At 44.5% G+C, this 18,006-nt stretch overlaps 1 protein-coding gene across 1 annotated transcript in view; it reads left to right on the plus strand.

Moving 5' to 3' along the window:
• Window positions 1-17,187, plus strand: part of LOC108682494 (neurogenic locus Notch protein) — a 94,078-nt gene extending 76,891 nt beyond the window's left edge. Inside the window, exons 2-11 of the mRNA XM_018171660.1 lie at window positions 2,754-3,221; window positions 3,612-3,745; window positions 5,416-5,594; window positions 6,784-6,957; window positions 7,248-7,459; window positions 7,904-8,034; window positions 8,537-12,743; window positions 12,907-13,030; window positions 13,453-13,698; window positions 14,021-17,187. Coding sequence (XP_018027149.1) covers window positions 2,754-3,221; window positions 3,612-3,745; window positions 5,416-5,594; window positions 6,784-6,957; window positions 7,248-7,459; window positions 7,904-8,034; window positions 8,537-12,743; window positions 12,907-13,030; window positions 13,453-13,698; window positions 14,021-15,469 — 7,324 coding nt within the window. The 3' untranslated portion in view covers window positions 15,470-17,187. The remainder of the gene's footprint in view (window positions 1-2,753; window positions 3,222-3,611; window positions 3,746-5,415; window positions 5,595-6,783; window positions 6,958-7,247; window positions 7,460-7,903; window positions 8,035-8,536; window positions 12,744-12,906; window positions 13,031-13,452; window positions 13,699-14,020) is intronic.
• The last annotated feature ends 819 nt before the right edge of the window (window positions 17,188-18,006 follow it).

The following is an 18,006-nucleotide window of genomic DNA, read 5'->3' on the forward strand; positions in this document are numbered from 1 at the left end:
ACACAAGTTTTAAAGTCCGGGACAGAAGTCTTGTCTCGGTTCATACGTTTATTCCGGGACAAATTTTACCCTCTGTCCCGTTATTTTTTTCCCGGAATTTTCTCGTCTCGTTTCGTCTGTCCCGGTTCATTTCGAGAAAATTATTTCGAGACGCAGGAGTCTAATGTACGGTTGTTGGGGCTTCTGTGGGTGTTGTTGTGGATGCAACCGTAGTAGGTGCTGCTAATGTGGCTGCCGCGTGGTGCTCCTGTATGTTTTGCTGCATCGCGTTCTGATGCTGGGGCATCTACCAGTTTTAGTAGAGGTATTTTCTTTTGGTTCCGTTGTGCGTGCCGCTGCGCTGTTATCTCTGATCACAACATTACGACATATTCTCTGATCACAACATTACGACATATTCTCTGACTACAATATTACGACATATTTTCTGATCACAACTAACTGGATTGGACAACACTGGACGATGTGTGGTGGAAAAGTCTTGGATAAGAGTCCTGGATAAGAAGAACTCAGCGTTCTTAGCGTAGAAAGGAACAAGTTTTGGATAAGATGTAACTGGAGGATGTGTGGTGGCTTGGCCAGGTCGCACGCACGTAAGGCTCGGGTGTCGCCGCAGGACACAAGACATCTTGTGGCGTCGCACGCAACGCTTCAGGGCACCGTCGCCATGGGCGCACATCCTGTCAGCTGCTGCTATTGCTGGGTCTGCTGCTCCCGCTCCTGTTGCTGCTGTGTCTTTATCTGCTGGGTCTGCTGCTCCCTCCTCTGTTGCTGCTGTTGTCTTTATCTGCAGGGTCTGCTGCTCCCGCCTCTGTTGCTGCTGTGTCTTTATCTGCTGGGTCTGCTGCTCCCGCCTCTGTTGCTGCTGTGTCTTTATCTGCTGGGTCTGCTGCTCCCGCTCCTGTTGCTGCTGTGTCTTTATCTGCTGGGTCTGCTGCTCCCGCCTCTGTTGCTGCTGTGTCTTTATCTCCTGGGTCTGCTGCTCCCGCCCCTGTTGCTGCTGTGTCTTTATCTCCTGGGTCTGCTGCTCCCGCCCCTGTTGCTGCTGTGTCTTTATCTGCTATATACCGAGAGCATTTCGCCTCAATTTGTATTGCTGAAGCCTTTTACAAGTCTACCACATAATTTAGTTGACGATCCAATACAGCCAACTTAACCAATCTAAGTCAATTGCACGAGAATTTTGGCAGCCAAATATCCTCAAATACCTACTTTTACGAATATAACCTGCATGGCATGAACGACAACAATCTTTACTTCAGTATCCATATTAAGCCGGCGCGCGTGAAATATATTTCTTATTTCTTGTCAGTGTGATAGAGGTATTATTTTTTCCTTTATACATTATGATTTGACAATAAGGGAAACAAAATCTGGAGAATCAAGATCAGTAGAGCTCTTGTGCCCGTACCGAACTCAGTGCAAACAATTCAACTAATGTAACGATTTTAGGTTAGAGACCGCATTGATGATTGATTGAATTTCCTGTTGATTTTAAATTCTTTCTCACGTAATGCGGCCGTCTGCCGCTGCTGCTGCTTTTGTTATTCTTGTTGCTGAATTCTGAGACCTGAGGTTTGATGCAATATCAACGATGGCTGCGGTCGCCAATTATACTGCCTTCCTTTGGTCGAAGCGACCACCCGCGCGCGAGCTCGCCCCAAGTTCTGTCCATATGTCCTTCCTTCTGACCGCCGTCCATCCTCTCCGTGTTTCGCATCCGCTTCTTGCAATATTCAATATTTATTTTGCTGTTTAATCAGGTTCTACTCCATCATTACATTATTTAATCCCTATTTTGTCAAGACTTCTCTCGATTTTCAACCATTTGCAGCCTGATAAGCTAGTCTGGACTCGCTGTTCGCTGTACGTTCCACATCCATTTTGAGTCTCTACCAGAACTATCCATGCACCATCCCTATGTAAATTTTAAAAGTAATTTCACGTATACTTTCAATCATTTAATGACCTCCTGCAATAAGTCCAAAATTCAAAGAAAAAATACATGAATAGTGTAAACAAAGATGTTTCAAACGCTGATGTTCATCAAAAGCTTTCTCAAAATCTTGAAAGGAAAACGGCATTTTCACAAAACTTCATTTACATTTGAGAAATTCTGCGATCATTTCTCAAAGTACGCAATGTCTTAATCAACTCATTCAGGCTCTTTTGATGATCTTATTACGCATTTTAAATCATTAAATACGTGTCTTTATCTCAATGTAATCGCTAGCAAGTAGAAGCCCGCGCTGATTGATGACTCCTCAATGCCGTCTGCAACGAAGTGCTGCGTCATCGAAATTATAGAAAGAAATGGCTCACGATCTTCGACAAACTTGAAAACATTTGCATTTTTTTGCCATTCTTTCGTTGCTGATGAAACCTTATTATGGATAAATGTGCACAAAACTGATTGTTATGCGAGCAGATCACAACAATTTATTTGATGGATTAACTCAGAAACCTTCCATCTCGTATTGGATTACTGCTCGAAGTTGCTATTTTCTGTTCAAATAAGATTTCCGGACTTTTTTTCATGAAATGCGACTCAATGATATTCCTATTTCTCGCGGCATTTGAATCTCCTTTAATGAATAACCATTAAAAATAAATACCTCCTTTGTGTCTTGTGATGTCTTAACCTATGGGCTATTGGTGTATATTTTATTACGGATTTGCCAACCTAAACTGGCCAACTCTTCACCGCCACGTACGTCGACATATTACTAAAAATTTTTATTTATTTCTTGCAGATGTGCTGAAAAATACGTCGGCGAATACTGCCAGCACCTGAACCCCTGCCTGACGGGACCGGGCCCTCGGTGCCAAAACGGCGGGTCGTGCCAGGTCGTCTTGACGCCATCAGGTGCCAAGTTCGAGTGCCACTGCCCTGTGGGCTACAATGCATCGCTATGCGAGATCGTAGTGCCAAACGTGTGCGACACTCAGCCATGTATGAACGGAGCGACGTGTGAACTGATCACGCTTGAGTCGTACTCGTGTCGGTGTCCCGTCGGGTACCGAGGCGACCGTTGTCAGCTGGCTGACTACTGTGCACGGCAGCCGTGCAAGAACGGAGCTACCTGCTTCTCTGGGGACTCTTCTTACACCTGTACCTGTCCTCCTGGATTCACAGGCCCCACCTGCAGGACAGACGTGGATGAGTGCAGCAGGAGACCGTGCCGTTATGGCCACTGCACCAACACCTTCGGGTCTTATAAGTACGTACATTCATCTTGGAATAAATTAAAAAACATTCTATTGGTTTCAATCATTCAGGTGTTTTTGTCTAATCATTCTAGTACTATTGTACCTTCTTACCACGTGAATGGTACAAGTATTTTTCGGCTTAAGTAAAGAGCACAAAAAATTATCATAGTTTGGCATTTGTGTCATCCACTTGACTCGCAACAAATGGTCGACTCGTTTTTATTTTTACAAATGCGACTCATGTTTTTGGAAATGTATAGCTTCATTTTATTATTATATTTGTTTAAATTTTTGTCTCAAAGATATCTTTTGATGTATTTACTTCAGAAGATATATATTGTATGCATTTTATTTGTACCATTTGTTGTATTGTATTATTTATGTGTACTGTGTTTGTCCAGATGCACATGCGACGCTGGCTACACGGGAGTCAACTGTGAGAGTTTGTACGTCCCGTGTCGCCCCTCACCGTGTCGCAACGGCGGGATATGTACTCCACATGACCCACTCTCGTACACGTGCTCGTGTCCTAAAGGTGAGTCATCCACACTCCACATGACCCACTCTCGTACACGTGCTCGTGTCCTAAAGGTGAGTCATCCACACTCCTCATGACCCACTCTCGTACACGTGCTCGTGACCTAAAGGTGAGTTATACACACTCCACATGACCCACTCTCGTACACGTGCTCGTGTCCTAAAGGTGAGTCGTCCACACTCCTCATGACCCACTCTCGTACTCGTGCTCGTGACCTAAAGGTGAGTCATACACACTCCACATGACCCACTCTCGTACACGTGCTCGTGTCCTAAAGACGAGTCGCCCGCAACTGGCAAATTTATTAGCATTTTCTTTAACGTATAATTCCTCTTCGAATTTCTTTCTACATTCTGTTGGTCTCTGAAAATTTAGTATCCATATTTTGTTCTTGAAAATTTATCTAAGCTCCCAATATCTATTCATCCCCAATTGTAAATGAATTATATGTTTGGTTGGTCATTTTTTCACCTTAAGCCTAAATTGATTGCTTGCGTTGTTCAAAATTGACGTTAAAGTAGCGTCCATTGTTTGTGTTTTCATTGTTAAGGAATAATGTTAAAGTTATTCAGAGCGTGAGTCAAGACACGAGCCTCTTGAGGGCTCACAGCCACTCAAGTGAGGACAATTCTAGTGAGGCAGTATAAGTGAGGACAATAAAATTCATAGTGAGGACAATGAGAGTAATAGCAGTACAAGTGAGTGCAATTCACACGAGGGCGTACAATTGATGTAAACAGGCGTCGGCGGCGAGGGGTGCTCAGTGAAGGACTTCTAGCGCAAAACATTAAAACTTTAACTTATTCTTCAAATAAAATAGCTTTTATATGAGTAAACTTCTTATATTTATGTATTTCAAAATTCTGTATATTTTGTGCCAAATTTATAACTGTTGAAAATATTTTTACATTCGAATAAAGTTACTTATTTCTAGGGAAAACTCATTTTACTCTGGAAGTTATCTAAAGCTTCGAAGTGAAAATTTTTTGCAAGTTAAAAAATATGTATTTTTATTCTGTTGCGTAACGTCTTTGACAACCAAGTTAACATTAACAATAATTGGAATATTTCTTAAGGTACTCGGTTAGTTGAGAAATTCTCTGTATATGCGAGAATTTAACATATTGTGCCAATGAGATGGCAAAGGCATCAGCGGTTGTATGAAGTCCATACACTCAACTGAACGTTAATTTATTTTGTATGTCAGATACTCGTCCTTCACATTCATCGCGATGATTCATTTCCGCCAGTAACTTGAGTAAACAAGCTCGGTGTGAAGCAGCTCGGTGCGTGAGCTCAGCTTTGACTAGTCTATGCGCACTCCTTCTTATGTTTACTCTGCATTTACAGATGCTACGAGAACACAGTGTAAATTTTTTATTATCTTATAAGTATTAACAACGTAGATGAATATATAGACCTATTAGCGCTGCGAAAAGCAGTGCTTTTTCCTCTCTAAGGATTAACAACGTACAATACATATACATATAGCTCAATACATACATATAATACATAATACATATAGCTCAACAAAAAGCAGTTTTTTTCCTCACTTATATGTTCACTTAACATGTGTACCGAACTTAGCAGTCCCAGCCGATACTGGAGCGCCGCCTCCGTATGTAAATGTTTCCCCACTGAGATCATATTTTCCTCTTTGTTTTCAGGTTTCGTGGGAGTGAACTGCGAAGAGAACGTCGATGACTGTCACAACCACCTGTGTCAGAACGGCGCCACGTGCGTCGACGGCGTCAACTCGTACACGTGCTCGTGCCCTCCATCGTTCACGGGCCGATACTGCGCTGCTGACGTGGATGAATGTCTCGTCAAACCTTCGGTCTGCAAGGTGGGTCACTGTCTGCGAGGTGTGTCACAGTCTGCAAGGTGTGTCACAGTCTGCAAGGTGTGTCACAGTCTGCAAGGTGTGTCACAGTCTGCAAGGTGGGTCGCAAAATCTGCGTCATTTGACCTTCTTGTCTCTTATTAATCAGTCTTGGTGAATATCTTGAACAAGTAGTTCTAGTGTAGCAGGGGCCTTCTTACTGCAAGAAATAGTAAACGAGATCGTGGCTTCGTCGTGACTACCAAAGACGAGAAAACTGCTACGTGGAGTTAGGTTGCTACGCGTGCGAATTTATGTATTAGAGCTCTTGAACTGTTGGTGAACATTTTCTATCTTTAAGTGATATTTTCGTTTGCACAAATACTTGCATGCACCAAGAATAAAAATATTGAATGACTTTACTGAGTTATCATTCTTCATTTAATTTACATTTTCTCTGAAATCAAATTCCATCTCACGCCAGTTACTCCGGTCAAAACGATATCACTCGCTTCAATGACCACTTTTTAAATTAAACTTTCTTTCAAGTATAACATTGAATGATGGTTTTTTTCGTGTTTTGCCAATAAGATAACAGCTCAAATAACGTTGTTTCGAGTTACTCTACAGTTACTTTCCAAAAATGCGGTGGAAAAACGGCCGGCCACATTTTAGTGGCCGGCCGTTCCGTAAAATTCGAACATGATTGTTCTTTCTCTTATGTTAACTTCCGAAAAAACGGTGACATGGTTTTGTTTCACGCTGCTGCCGACTACTAACACGCCGGTCACCCATTTTTCACCGTTTTTTTTCGAACATTGATAACATTTACTCACAGTAATACTATTTACTTACAGTGATACCATTTACTTACAGTGAAACCATTTACTTACAGTGAAACCATTTATTTATCTGTTGCACTGCACAGAACAGGGATACCATTTACTTACAGTGAAACCATTTACTTACAGTGAAACCATTTATTTATCTGTTGCACTGCACAGAACAGGGATACCATTTACTTACAGTGAAACCATTTACTTACAGTGAAACCATTTATTTATCTGTTGCACTGCACAGAACAGGGATACCATTTACTTACAGTGAAACCATTTACTTACAGTGAAACCATTTATTTATCTGTTGCACTGCACAGAACAGGGATACCATTTACTTACAGTGAAACCATTTACTTATCTGTTGCACTGCGCAGAATGGAGCGACGTGCAGCAACAGCCACGGCGGCTTCTCGTGCATCTGCGTGAACGGCTGGAGTGGCCAGGATTGTTCCGAGAACATCGATGACTGCACGCAGGCCACGTGCTTCAACGGCGCCACGTGCATTGATAAAGTCGGCACATACGTGTGCCAGTGCATGCCTGGAACTGTGAGTTGGTGCCATGTGTGGTGGCTTATTTTTCTGTTATTTATTGTGTTATATCTGGTGAGATGACTGCATCACTATTACTGCTATATGGTGCCAATTGTTTCTCTGTTATTTATGGTGTTATATCTTGTAAGATGACTGCAGCCGAAGCCATAAATCAGCAGAATTGCTAAGCTCGTTCATCAACTTTTCCCGACTTGGCAAATCTTGTTTCCAGACTGTCTTACGGCCAGACAGGTTAATAAAAATAAGTTCGTTTAGCAACTTTTCTAAGCCATTCCTGTTGACAGACTGGCTTGCTGTGTCACTTGGAAGACGCGTGTGCCAGCAACCCATGTCAGGAGGGTGCCATGTGCGACACATCACCCATCGACGGGGGCTACATCTGCACATGCCCCACGGGGTACACGGGCACGGACTGCACCGACGACGTGGATGAGTGTAGCGTGGGGCCAATCTGTGAACACAACGGAACTTGCGTCAACACCCCTGGGTCATTCCGGTGAGTTTATTTGTGTGGTGAGGCGGTATTACTTATTATATTCCATCGAGGTTCATACTTGATATATTCTATCGATGTCATCGGATAAGGCGATATTACTTAATCAATTTCATCGAGATCATCTGATAAGGCGATATTACTTGATACATTTCATTAAGGTCATCAAATAAAGCGAACTCATTACTTGATCCATTCTATGGAGATAATTTTTATATCTCAAGTCTATAATTTAATGAAGATGTATCAAATTAGTTGTAGATTGTCTAGTCTTTTAGACTAGAATTTTACTTTCTAATTAATTTCGTTCCGTATGGTGTAGGCTCCAAAGATTATCCACTTACAGGATACTTGACTTTTTTAATTTCAGGTTGTCAAGTTTCTGGAAGAACGGAGATTAAAATTTCTACGTTTTAATATTAAGATGTTTTGTGTTGTGTTTTTCAGGTGTGACTGCTCCAAGGGCTTCTCAGGCCCGCGCTGTGAAATCAACATCAACGAATGCGAGTCGAACCCTTGCCTCAACCAGGGCACCTGTCTGGACGAGCGAGGCGGCTTCCGCTGTGTCTGCATGCCAGGTGTGTGGCAAATACGACACTACGTAGGCACCACATGGGTAGGACATGGGCATTACATGGGAACCACGTGGGCATCACATGGGTACCACATGGGCACAAGATGGGTGACACGTGGGCATCACATGTGTACAACATGGGCACAACATGGTAACACGTGGGCATCACATGGGTAACACGTGGGGATCACATTGGCACCACATAGGCAGCACATGGGCACCGCTTAGCCACCCCATACACGATTTAATAATTGCATGAATCCATCATTCTCATTTACAGTAATGGTTTTCCGGTCCTCGTTCTGCTTGCGTTACTTATGTCGCATTTGATCAACTCTGTAAAGCATATAAATACCTACATCCCATCGAAAATTCTGATTTGATTTACGTATGACCTTTGAGTATGCTTATTTTAGTTCTTGAAAATTGGTAATCGCTTTAAATTTTTGCTCACATTATGAGTTCTAATGTTACACGTGCTAAGATAATGGACTCTGGTTGCGCAGGATACACGGGAGTGAACTGCGAGGTTGACATCGACGAGTGCGCCAGCAGCCCCTGCCTCAACCGGGCGCTGTGCGACGACCGCATCGACGAGTATCACTGCAATTGCGTGTCTGGGTTCACGGGGCGTCGTTGTGAGATCGACATCGACGATTGCGTATCACAGCCTTGCGAAAACGGCGCAACTTGCGCAGATCGCGTCAACGATTACGCGTGTCTTTGTCTGCCAGGCTTCACGGGGCGGAACTGTGAGACCAACATCAACGACTGTCTCTCGTCGCCATGCCGTCACGGCCAGTGCAGGGATGGCAATAATTCATACACGTGTGAATGTCATCCTGGATACACGGGTCTCTTGTGCCAGACTGAGATCGATGAGTGTGCTATCAGACCGTGCCAAAACGGAGGCACTTGCAAAAATCTCGTGAACGGCTATCAGTGTGAATGTCCGACGGGTACAGCTGGAGTCAACTGTGAGTACGACATCAACGAATGCTTTAGCAACCCATGTCGCAATGGCGCCACCTGCGTCAATGGAATAAACCAATATTCATGCAAATGCGCCGCAGGTTTCGCGGGTCTCCATTGTGAGATCAACATTGATGAATGCGCCTCCCAGCCATGCGCGAACGGTGGTGAGTGCGTGGATTTAGTGAATGGCTACAGATGCCTCTGCCCATCTGGATACTTCGACGCTCACTGTCTGTCCGACGTCAACGAATGCGCCAGCAGCCCTTGTCGTAATGGTGGAACCTGCTACGATGATGTCAACCGGTTCATCTGCAAGTGCCCTGCGGGGTACACCGGCCATCGTTGCGACATGGAGATCGACGAGTGTCAGTCGAACCCATGCCAACATGGAGGAACCTGTCGAGATGCTCTTAACTCCTATCAATGCACATGCCATCCTGGCTTCAGTGGTCGTAACTGCGAGGCAAACATCGATGACTGTCTTAGTAGGCCGTGTTATAATGGTGGAACTTGCATCGATCTCGTCGACTCCTACAAGTGCGTCTGCGATTTACCCTATACGGGGCACGACTGTGAGGTGCGCATGGACCCTTGTTCCCCCAACAGGTGTCGGCACGGGGCCAAATGCAATGCTATTGCTAATTACGTCGACTTCTTCTGCGACTGCAAGCTTGGATATACCGGCCGCCTTTGTGATGAAGACATTAACGAGTGCACATACTCCCCGTCGCCCTGCAAGAACGGCGCAACGTGCCACAACACAAACGGCTCGTATACGTGCGAGTGCGCCTTGGGATACGAGGGCCGTGAGTGCACCGTGAACACCAACGATTGTGCCGGTAGACCGTGCCTTAATGGCGGCACGTGCCTGGATGGGTTAGGGCACTACACGTGTCTCTGTGTGGATGGGTTCGGAGGTGTCAACTGTCAGCACGACTTGGACGAGTGCGCCTCGAACCCGTGTCAGAACGGTGCCACGTGCCACGATTACGTGAACTCCTTCACGTGCCAGTGCCCACTGGGTTTCTCCGGAACCAACTGTGAAGTCAACGATGAAGATTGCACCAAATCATCTTGCATGAATAATGGCACCTGCAAAGACGGCATCAATAATTACAAGTGCGAATGTTTGCCAGGCTTTACGGGTTCTCACTGTCAGAATCACGTCAACGAGTGCGATTCAAATCCTTGCGAGAACAATGGACGTTGCATTGACCAGGTTGGATTTTATACTTGCCACTGTCCTTACGGTTACACTGGAAGAAACTGTCAAACGTACGTGGACTGGTGCGCTACTCATCCCTGCGAAAACGGAGGTAAATGTGTTCAGAAACGCAACACTTTCAAGTGCGAGTGTCCGCCGAAATGGACGGGCGTTTTGTGCGACGTCGCTACGGTGTCGTGCGCGGTAGCTGCAGCCAACAACAATGTCCCTGTGAGTCAAGTGTGTCACAACGGAGGCAGATGTTATGACAAGGACAACTCGCACGAGTGTCGATGTCTCCCTGGATACGAAGGCTCTTATTGCCAGCATGAAATAAACGAGTGCGACTCGCACCCTTGTAAAAATGGCGCCACGTGTAATGATCACGTTGGTTCTTACACGTGTACATGCCGGCCAGGCTTCCAAGGCTTCGATTGTGAGTACAATATCGATGACTGCACTCGTAATCCGTGTCGCAATGGTGGAGTGTGTCATGACCTCGTGAACGACGTGCAGTGCTCGTGCCCGCACGGAACTGTGGGTAAGATGTGCGAGATCAACCCTAACGATTGCTACGAAGGAGCATGTCACAACGGCGGCACTTGCGTGGATAAGGTCGGCGGTATTGAGTGTCGCTGTCGCCCTGGCTTTGTCGGAGCGCAATGTGAGGGAGACGTCAACGAATGCTTGTCCAATCCTTGCAACAAGGAAGGAACATCAGACTGCATTCAATTAATTAATGACTATAGATGCACCTGCAAGCCGGGCTACATGGGCAGACATTGTGACTCAAAAATTGCATTCGACGTCTGTAGCAGTTCTCCTTGTCGCAATGGAGGAATCTGTGACTATTCTAAAAACAACAAAGAAAGCTGCGTCTGCGCACCTGGATATTCCGGCAAGTACTGCGAGTTTCCGGTCGATGCTTGCAGTAATAATACATGCAAACCTGGAGAAATTTGTCGTCCATACCAAGGAGGCTATCAGTGCGGAGGCCCTCGATCCGCCCCTAATTTCTGTGCCAACAACCCATGTCTCAACGGCGGAACGTGTGAAATATTTGCTAACAGTTATCATTGCTACTGTCGTGATGGCTACTCTGGTAAAAACTGTCAGTCCAAAGAAAGAGAAGCATTGCAGACTCGGTGTGCAGAAAACAATTGCGAAGCTAAGAAAAGCAACAAGATTTGTGACCCAGAGTGCAACTACATTGAGTGCAATTTCGACGGTTACGAGTGCTCTATGGGACGCAATCCTTGGGCAAACTGCGATGCCAGTATCAACTGTTGGGAGGTGTTTGCCAACGGTCACTGTAACGAAGAGTGTAACAACGCAAACTGCCTCTACGATGGTTTAGACTGTCGTCAAATGACAAAAGGAACCTGCAACGACATTTACGACGCTTATTGCTCCAAGAATTACGCCAACGGATTCTGCGATCAGGGATGCAACAGCTTCGAGTGCAATTGGGACGGACTTGACTGCGATCAAAGTCCTCCCAAGATTCTTGAAGGATCATTGGAACTCCAAGTGAATATGTCACCGTTCGAATTGAGGAAGCACAAGAAGCAGTTCTTGCGGCATCTAAGCAACTTATTGGATTCTCACGTCATCCTACGTCATGAGGCTGCCGGTGATGAAATGATTTATCCCTATCAAAAAGATGATGTGACCGGTACCATCGTGTTTCTTGAAGTGGACATAAGGAAGTGTGACCAGACGGGCACTTGTTATGAAAATATAGCAAATGTGGCAAATCACCTCGCGGCCGTTGCTGATAGTACTTTCCCTATTGTCTCCGTCATTGATCAACCTGAACCTTCCCCTAACAGCTACACCTACGTTATCGTTGGAATTGTCGGCGTGGCCATAATTGCTGGAATTCTATTCATGATCATCACTTCCAACAATCGCAAACGAGCCCGAGGAGTCACGTGGTTCCCCGAAGGTTTCTTCACGAAGTACTCGGCCAGTCCTCCTATCTCTGAGCCGCCCCATCTGAAGAGTAATGTCGATGTAGGCCAAGAAATGCACAACTTTGGTCAGCTTCCTAACCATCTTCCCGAATTAGACATCACAACCGACAGTTGCGGGGACATCGCCTTGCCTTGCGATTTCAAGGACTGGAGTGACGACGACAGCGATTTGCCACCAACGAAGCGCTCGAGAAAAGATGGATCGTCTGCTGAGGTACCTGGAGTTCGATCAGAATACGACGACAATGATCCTCGTCAGTGGACTAAACAACACCTGGATGCTGCGGACATCAAACATCCTGACGGCATCGAACTAACTCCGCCCCAACTGGAGCAAGAAGTTCCCACGACCGCCTCCAACGGGGTGGACCCGAAGGGACCAATGGGTCTCACCCCACTCATGATTGCGTCATTCAGAGGTGGTGGCATGGAAGGTTACACCATCAAAGAGGATGAGGACAGCTCGGCCGCTGTCATCCAGGAGCTTATTGAACAAGGGGCCAAGCTGAACGCAACCATGGACCGCACCGGGGAAACATCCCTGCATTTGGCAGCCAGGTGAGATTCCGCCTCTTCTTCAATGCTTGAGAATGAACTAAGACTCGTGTTGTAGGCGTTCTGCGTATCCCAACACCTGTTGATATAGCAATACTGTAAGAGGAGCTCACTTCGACAAAGTTTTACGACTTTAAATGTACTAAGCAAGTTTCCTTGTCAACAGATACGCTCGTGCAGACGCGGCCAAAAAGTTACTCGATGCCAAAGCCGATGTTAACGCGCAAGACGCCACGGGGCGCACACCCTTGCACGCTGCTGTGGCTGCTGACGCTCGGGGTGTCTTCCAGGTGAACTATTAACTTTAAAGTTTAATTGCTCCTACGATTCAAGTAATGTCAATTTTCCTATCTGTCATCACGAGAATTAGAATACGTACGTCCTCGCAGCCTTTTAATTCTTATTTACGACAAACTCTTGAACTTGAAACCCCTTTTACCAATACTTTCTGCCCAACTGCCTCAATTTACGCACGCATTTCAAATTTTACTTTGGTCAACACTGTCTTCAAAAAATATAACTCAGTACTCACAGCAGTGAGTGACCGAGAGCGCATTTTCTCGTCGACGAAAACTTGAGGTCACGGACAGACAGACGGACATGGCGAGCACAATAGTGCATTTTTTCCATAAATGAGAAAATGCGCTAAAAATTATCAAAAATTTACTTCCATGTGACTGTGAACAAACATTTCCATTTATTTCACGAGCAGATTCTCCTTCGTAACCGCGACACGAAACTCGACATGAAAACCAATGACGGAACCACTCCCCTGATCCTGGCGTGTCGGCTGGCCATCGAAGGCATGGTCGAGGACCTCATCAACGCTGAGGCGGACATCAACGCCACCGACGACGGCGGCAAGACGGCGCTGCACTGGGCCGCTTCTGTCAACAACATCGAGGCCGTCCAAATTCTTCTCAAACATGGGGCCAATATTGACATCCAAGACAATAAAGTGAGATTACAGATTTTCTTGTCATATCAGAAGAAAGCCCATGTATTATCAGGATATGGCTGAAATATTTTTTTTAAATTGACTTCATAGTGGTAATGACCCGTAAATAATAATTAATAACAATATATCATTCAAATTCATAGTGTGGATACAACCATAATTAAGTGCATCTCTTTGGAACGTAGCTTGCACCAATTAGCCTGAATAGATCGTTATTTTTCCGTTAAATTGTGATTAATTCGTACAATTAATTGGGCTCAATAAGTGTATGATTTTGGTCTGCTTAAGTTAGTGCTCAATATTAACTTTTATTTTGTTTCAGGACGAAACTCCTCTATTTCTGGCGGCTCGAGAAGGCAGTTACAACGCATGCCGCTTACTCTTGGACCATTTCGCAAATCGTGACATCACAGACAACATGGAGCGTCTACCGGAAGACATGGCGGTGGAACGCTACCACCACGACATCGTCAAACTATTGAGAGATCACCACCCTCGTTCCCCTCAACTGCAGCCCCTCTCACACGCCCCTCCTAATCTATCTCAGCATCACTTGGGGGGGCAGCATCCTGCAGTTGCAGCCCAGAGTATACCTCACCGGTCCAACACCGCACCACGTAGTAAAGCAAAGCGACCGAAGTCACAAATAATGGCGCCTCCTATTAATCCTAACGATTTGATTCCCGATAACAATGCAAGTGTCAAACGAAGTAGCAGCGTCAAGAAGAAGAGGGATCCTCCGCCTCCTCCTGTCTCCTCTGAGATGCCGCCCAACTCTCTGGACGGTCACCGTATGATGTTCAAAACGGAGATGAGTCCAGAATTTTCTGGTCCTTTGAGCATGCCTCAGTTTAGCGAGCTCTCGTTGAAACAGTCGAACCCTGGCTTCCACGACTGCCTAACTTCAGTTACGTCATCCGGGAACATGCATCAGCAACAGCAGCAGCACCAGACCCTTGATAGTAGTGATCCTTTTAACTTTGTTCAACTTCTCAACAGTGGCGGCACTCCTCCCGCATCCCTTGCTCCGCAGCCCGTCGTTCATCAGAGACAGCAGTCAATGCCCGCGGCCTTCCCCCCTGTCACTAGTCAGAGCTACAATCCCCAGCAGCAGCTGCATCACACCCACGCGTCCCCACCACCTCCCAGAGGTGCACATTCAGCGCATACCTCCCCACAGTCTCAGTCTATACCTCATTACTCGATGCATTTACAAAATCCTAGCCATCCTACGTCACCTAATAAACTTAGACCTCCTCTGCCGACTTCACCCACACACTTAGCTGTTCTTAGGTTAGCCACTGCGTCGTCAGGGTATGATTTTCCATCTACGTCTTCTGCTCAAAACCTACAATCAGACGAGCGACAGCAACAACAGCAGCTTGTTATGGCGCAACAAAGGCACAACGGCCAGCAGCAGCCGCAACCAAACGCTAGCTTTTATCCCCACTACCCGACGCCTCCATCACATCACTCAGGGGTTGAGGGCACCCCCCAGCATCCTCCCAATACCTCGAGCCACGATAGCTTTCCCACGCCTTCCCCCGAGTCCCCTGGTCAGTGGTCCAACTCCCCGCACAGTCAGGGGGACTGGGCGGAAAGCGTTAGATCGCCTTCTGTGAGTCTGCTTGCAATGGCTGGGCCAGGCCAGCAGCACGTTTATCAAGTAAATACTGTCATGCATCCACGACAGACCATTGGGCTTCCTCCCCAACCGCCTGGTATTCCTCCGCCTTCGTCACAGGCAACGCAAAGCTCTATTTATATCTGAAGAATATTATGCGCTAGCCTTTAAGGTCTTTTTTATGCTCTGCGCCGCCTTTGGTCGTGGCTGAGCACACAATAGCCATCTTGTACATCACATTGAAACAAGAGTGTACAGACTTAGTGTAAGACATCACATCCCGGCCGTACTTCCCTCCTAGTGTCAAACCCTTTATAAAATCACCAATATGGTAACATTTTATACGAAAAAAAAAACATTTTTACTGGCTCAACTGTCGAAAAGCTTGAATCGTTCAGTATTTTCCAAAGCATTAGCTACAGTGGACAGTTTCATGCCTGACAATAGGCTTATGAACCTCCTAAGAATGAATTGGAGCCTCGGAGATGCTTCCAAACGGCTCGTTATAATCGTTTGTATTAAGTAAATATCTTCCTACCCCGTCTATTTCCATGACATGATAAATGTGTTCCAAGTACCTTCATTTGTATTATAAAAGTTATTGTTTATGATTTACGATCTCTTTTATAATTAGTTTTAGAATACTCAATTTAATTTAAGCATCTCACCTGAGTGGTATTTTCCATCTAAAGTAGAATTATTACAATTATATATGGTTGACCATTACTTAGGCAGCGGCCAAATCTTGTACAGGCTCAGTGAAACTTTAACCTGACTTCTTCGCCATTTGGTGTTCGTAGAATCTTTAATTATCATGAAATTTTTCAGAGAATTTATTGTTAAATAATAACTTTTTATTCACTTGTAGTTCCTCAACAATTGGTATCACTTCATAAGCTGCGTCGCACTAGCAGAGCATTTCATTAAAGAAATTTTCTGTTCAAAATTACTCGTATACATTAAGTTAGTTACGATATATTTACAAATTCTTGAATTATCCAGCTTGTGTGATCGTGAACAACTGAATTTAAATTGACACTAAACTGTACCTTCTGTCGTAACTGGTCTAATACAATTGACTGCACATGGAACTAAAAAGAAGATATACAATTAATTACATGGGATCAGTTGCCATGCATTAGTTTTCTATGATATTTGGAGATCTCAGTGCATTCCGTGAAAGATTCATAATCCTTGTAATTATTAATTGTAGGCAATGTCAGGACAGTATCCTTTGGACGAATGATTATTAAACCTTGCCTAGAGCTCATCGCAAAATCGTCTTGAAGTTACAACTCCGAATTCTATGTGTCGTCAGTTTCCCTAAGTTAAGAATCTCTTGCACCGATTGAACTTTTAAATTCACTTTAAATTTTATTAAAATGTTTTAGCGGTGAGTAGAAAACTTGGAAATGGAAAATAACTTCTAAACTCCGCGTTCAAGTTGAAGGTGCAATCAATTTCTTGCTAATAATCTTACAATACTCGTACAATTCGTCATGACAATATCGCTGGATAATTTATTGTATACAATTTGTATCATATCTGTTGAGATATTTTAGATAGGTGATTCGAATCGAATGTTTTTCTCTAACAAAATGTGATGGCATAATGATCGTTCAAAAATCATGTTCAAGCGCGTGTTATTTTTATTCTATGTTCTGGCAGATAAATCTTTACACATACTCTTTCAAATTTTAAACCAGAAAATTCCTTTTCAATTACCATGCCCTCAAGTATGTGGATCGCAAGAAAGAATGGGTTTGTCACATTATTTTTGTACTTTAGCACCTTTTATAAGTTTCTAAACAAAGGATATAAATGTTGTTCTGTTGGAGCTACCTGAGTAAACTCCTTCCGAAGTACCAAAGCATTTTATTGAGAGCCTCTATTAAAAGTTTCTTGTGTGTTTAGCGATGCCGTACAACTTTTATATCACGCTACGTCACATGAAACTATTTATCGAAGCTGGCAATATATAGTTATTAGATTATCATCTCAATAGTATTTTAAAATCAACGTGTTTTGATAACATGGGTACAATTACATTGTATTTACGGGCAGCAGTCAGTATTTCAATATCAGCTCCAGATATGTCAAGATCCTGGAGATAAATAGGGGGAACCGTATGACATATAATACAAATACACGAATTTTTCAATACAAAGTGAATGCTTTTAATAAAAAGTGTTCTGCCAAAGCATTGACAATAAAAAGTGGCGCTGGCTTAAAGCAGGCAGCTTAGTTATGAGTTTGACCCTCGTAAACGCAGGGCGCATTTATAGTTTAGTAGTGTAGTACTGTATAGTGGTATTGGCGCTAAAAAATGGACTTGGTGGGGCCTGTCGCCTATTCTTGTATTTGTTGCCATTTCTTCACAGGTGTAAGGAAATCTAAAAACAGGCCCTGTGATCGGATATTTTCTAAACTGACGTTAGTTCGAAATAGCTACTACACTTCTACCAGGTTCCTATCATTTGAGTATTCTGTTTAGAAGTGAACATTTTTAGTGTTTTAGAAATTTTCAAATGCGTCAATGAATATTTTCTGCTTCTTTAAATTGACAGTGCGGTTGATCGTTTGAGTAGAGAGGTGCGGGTTCGAACCCAGCTCTGTGCGCCAGTTTCTGTTCATAATCGGCAAGGAGGCCGGGCGGTTAAGCACAGCAGAATTGTAGCAGTGAG

This window comes from Hyalella azteca, unplaced genomic scaffold, assembly GCF_000764305.2.
Source record: "Hyalella azteca isolate HAZT.00-mixed unplaced genomic scaffold, Hazt_2.0.2 contig9175, whole genome shotgun sequence".
NCBI classification, from domain to species: domain Eukaryota; kingdom Metazoa; phylum Arthropoda; class Malacostraca; order Amphipoda; family Hyalellidae; genus Hyalella; species Hyalella azteca.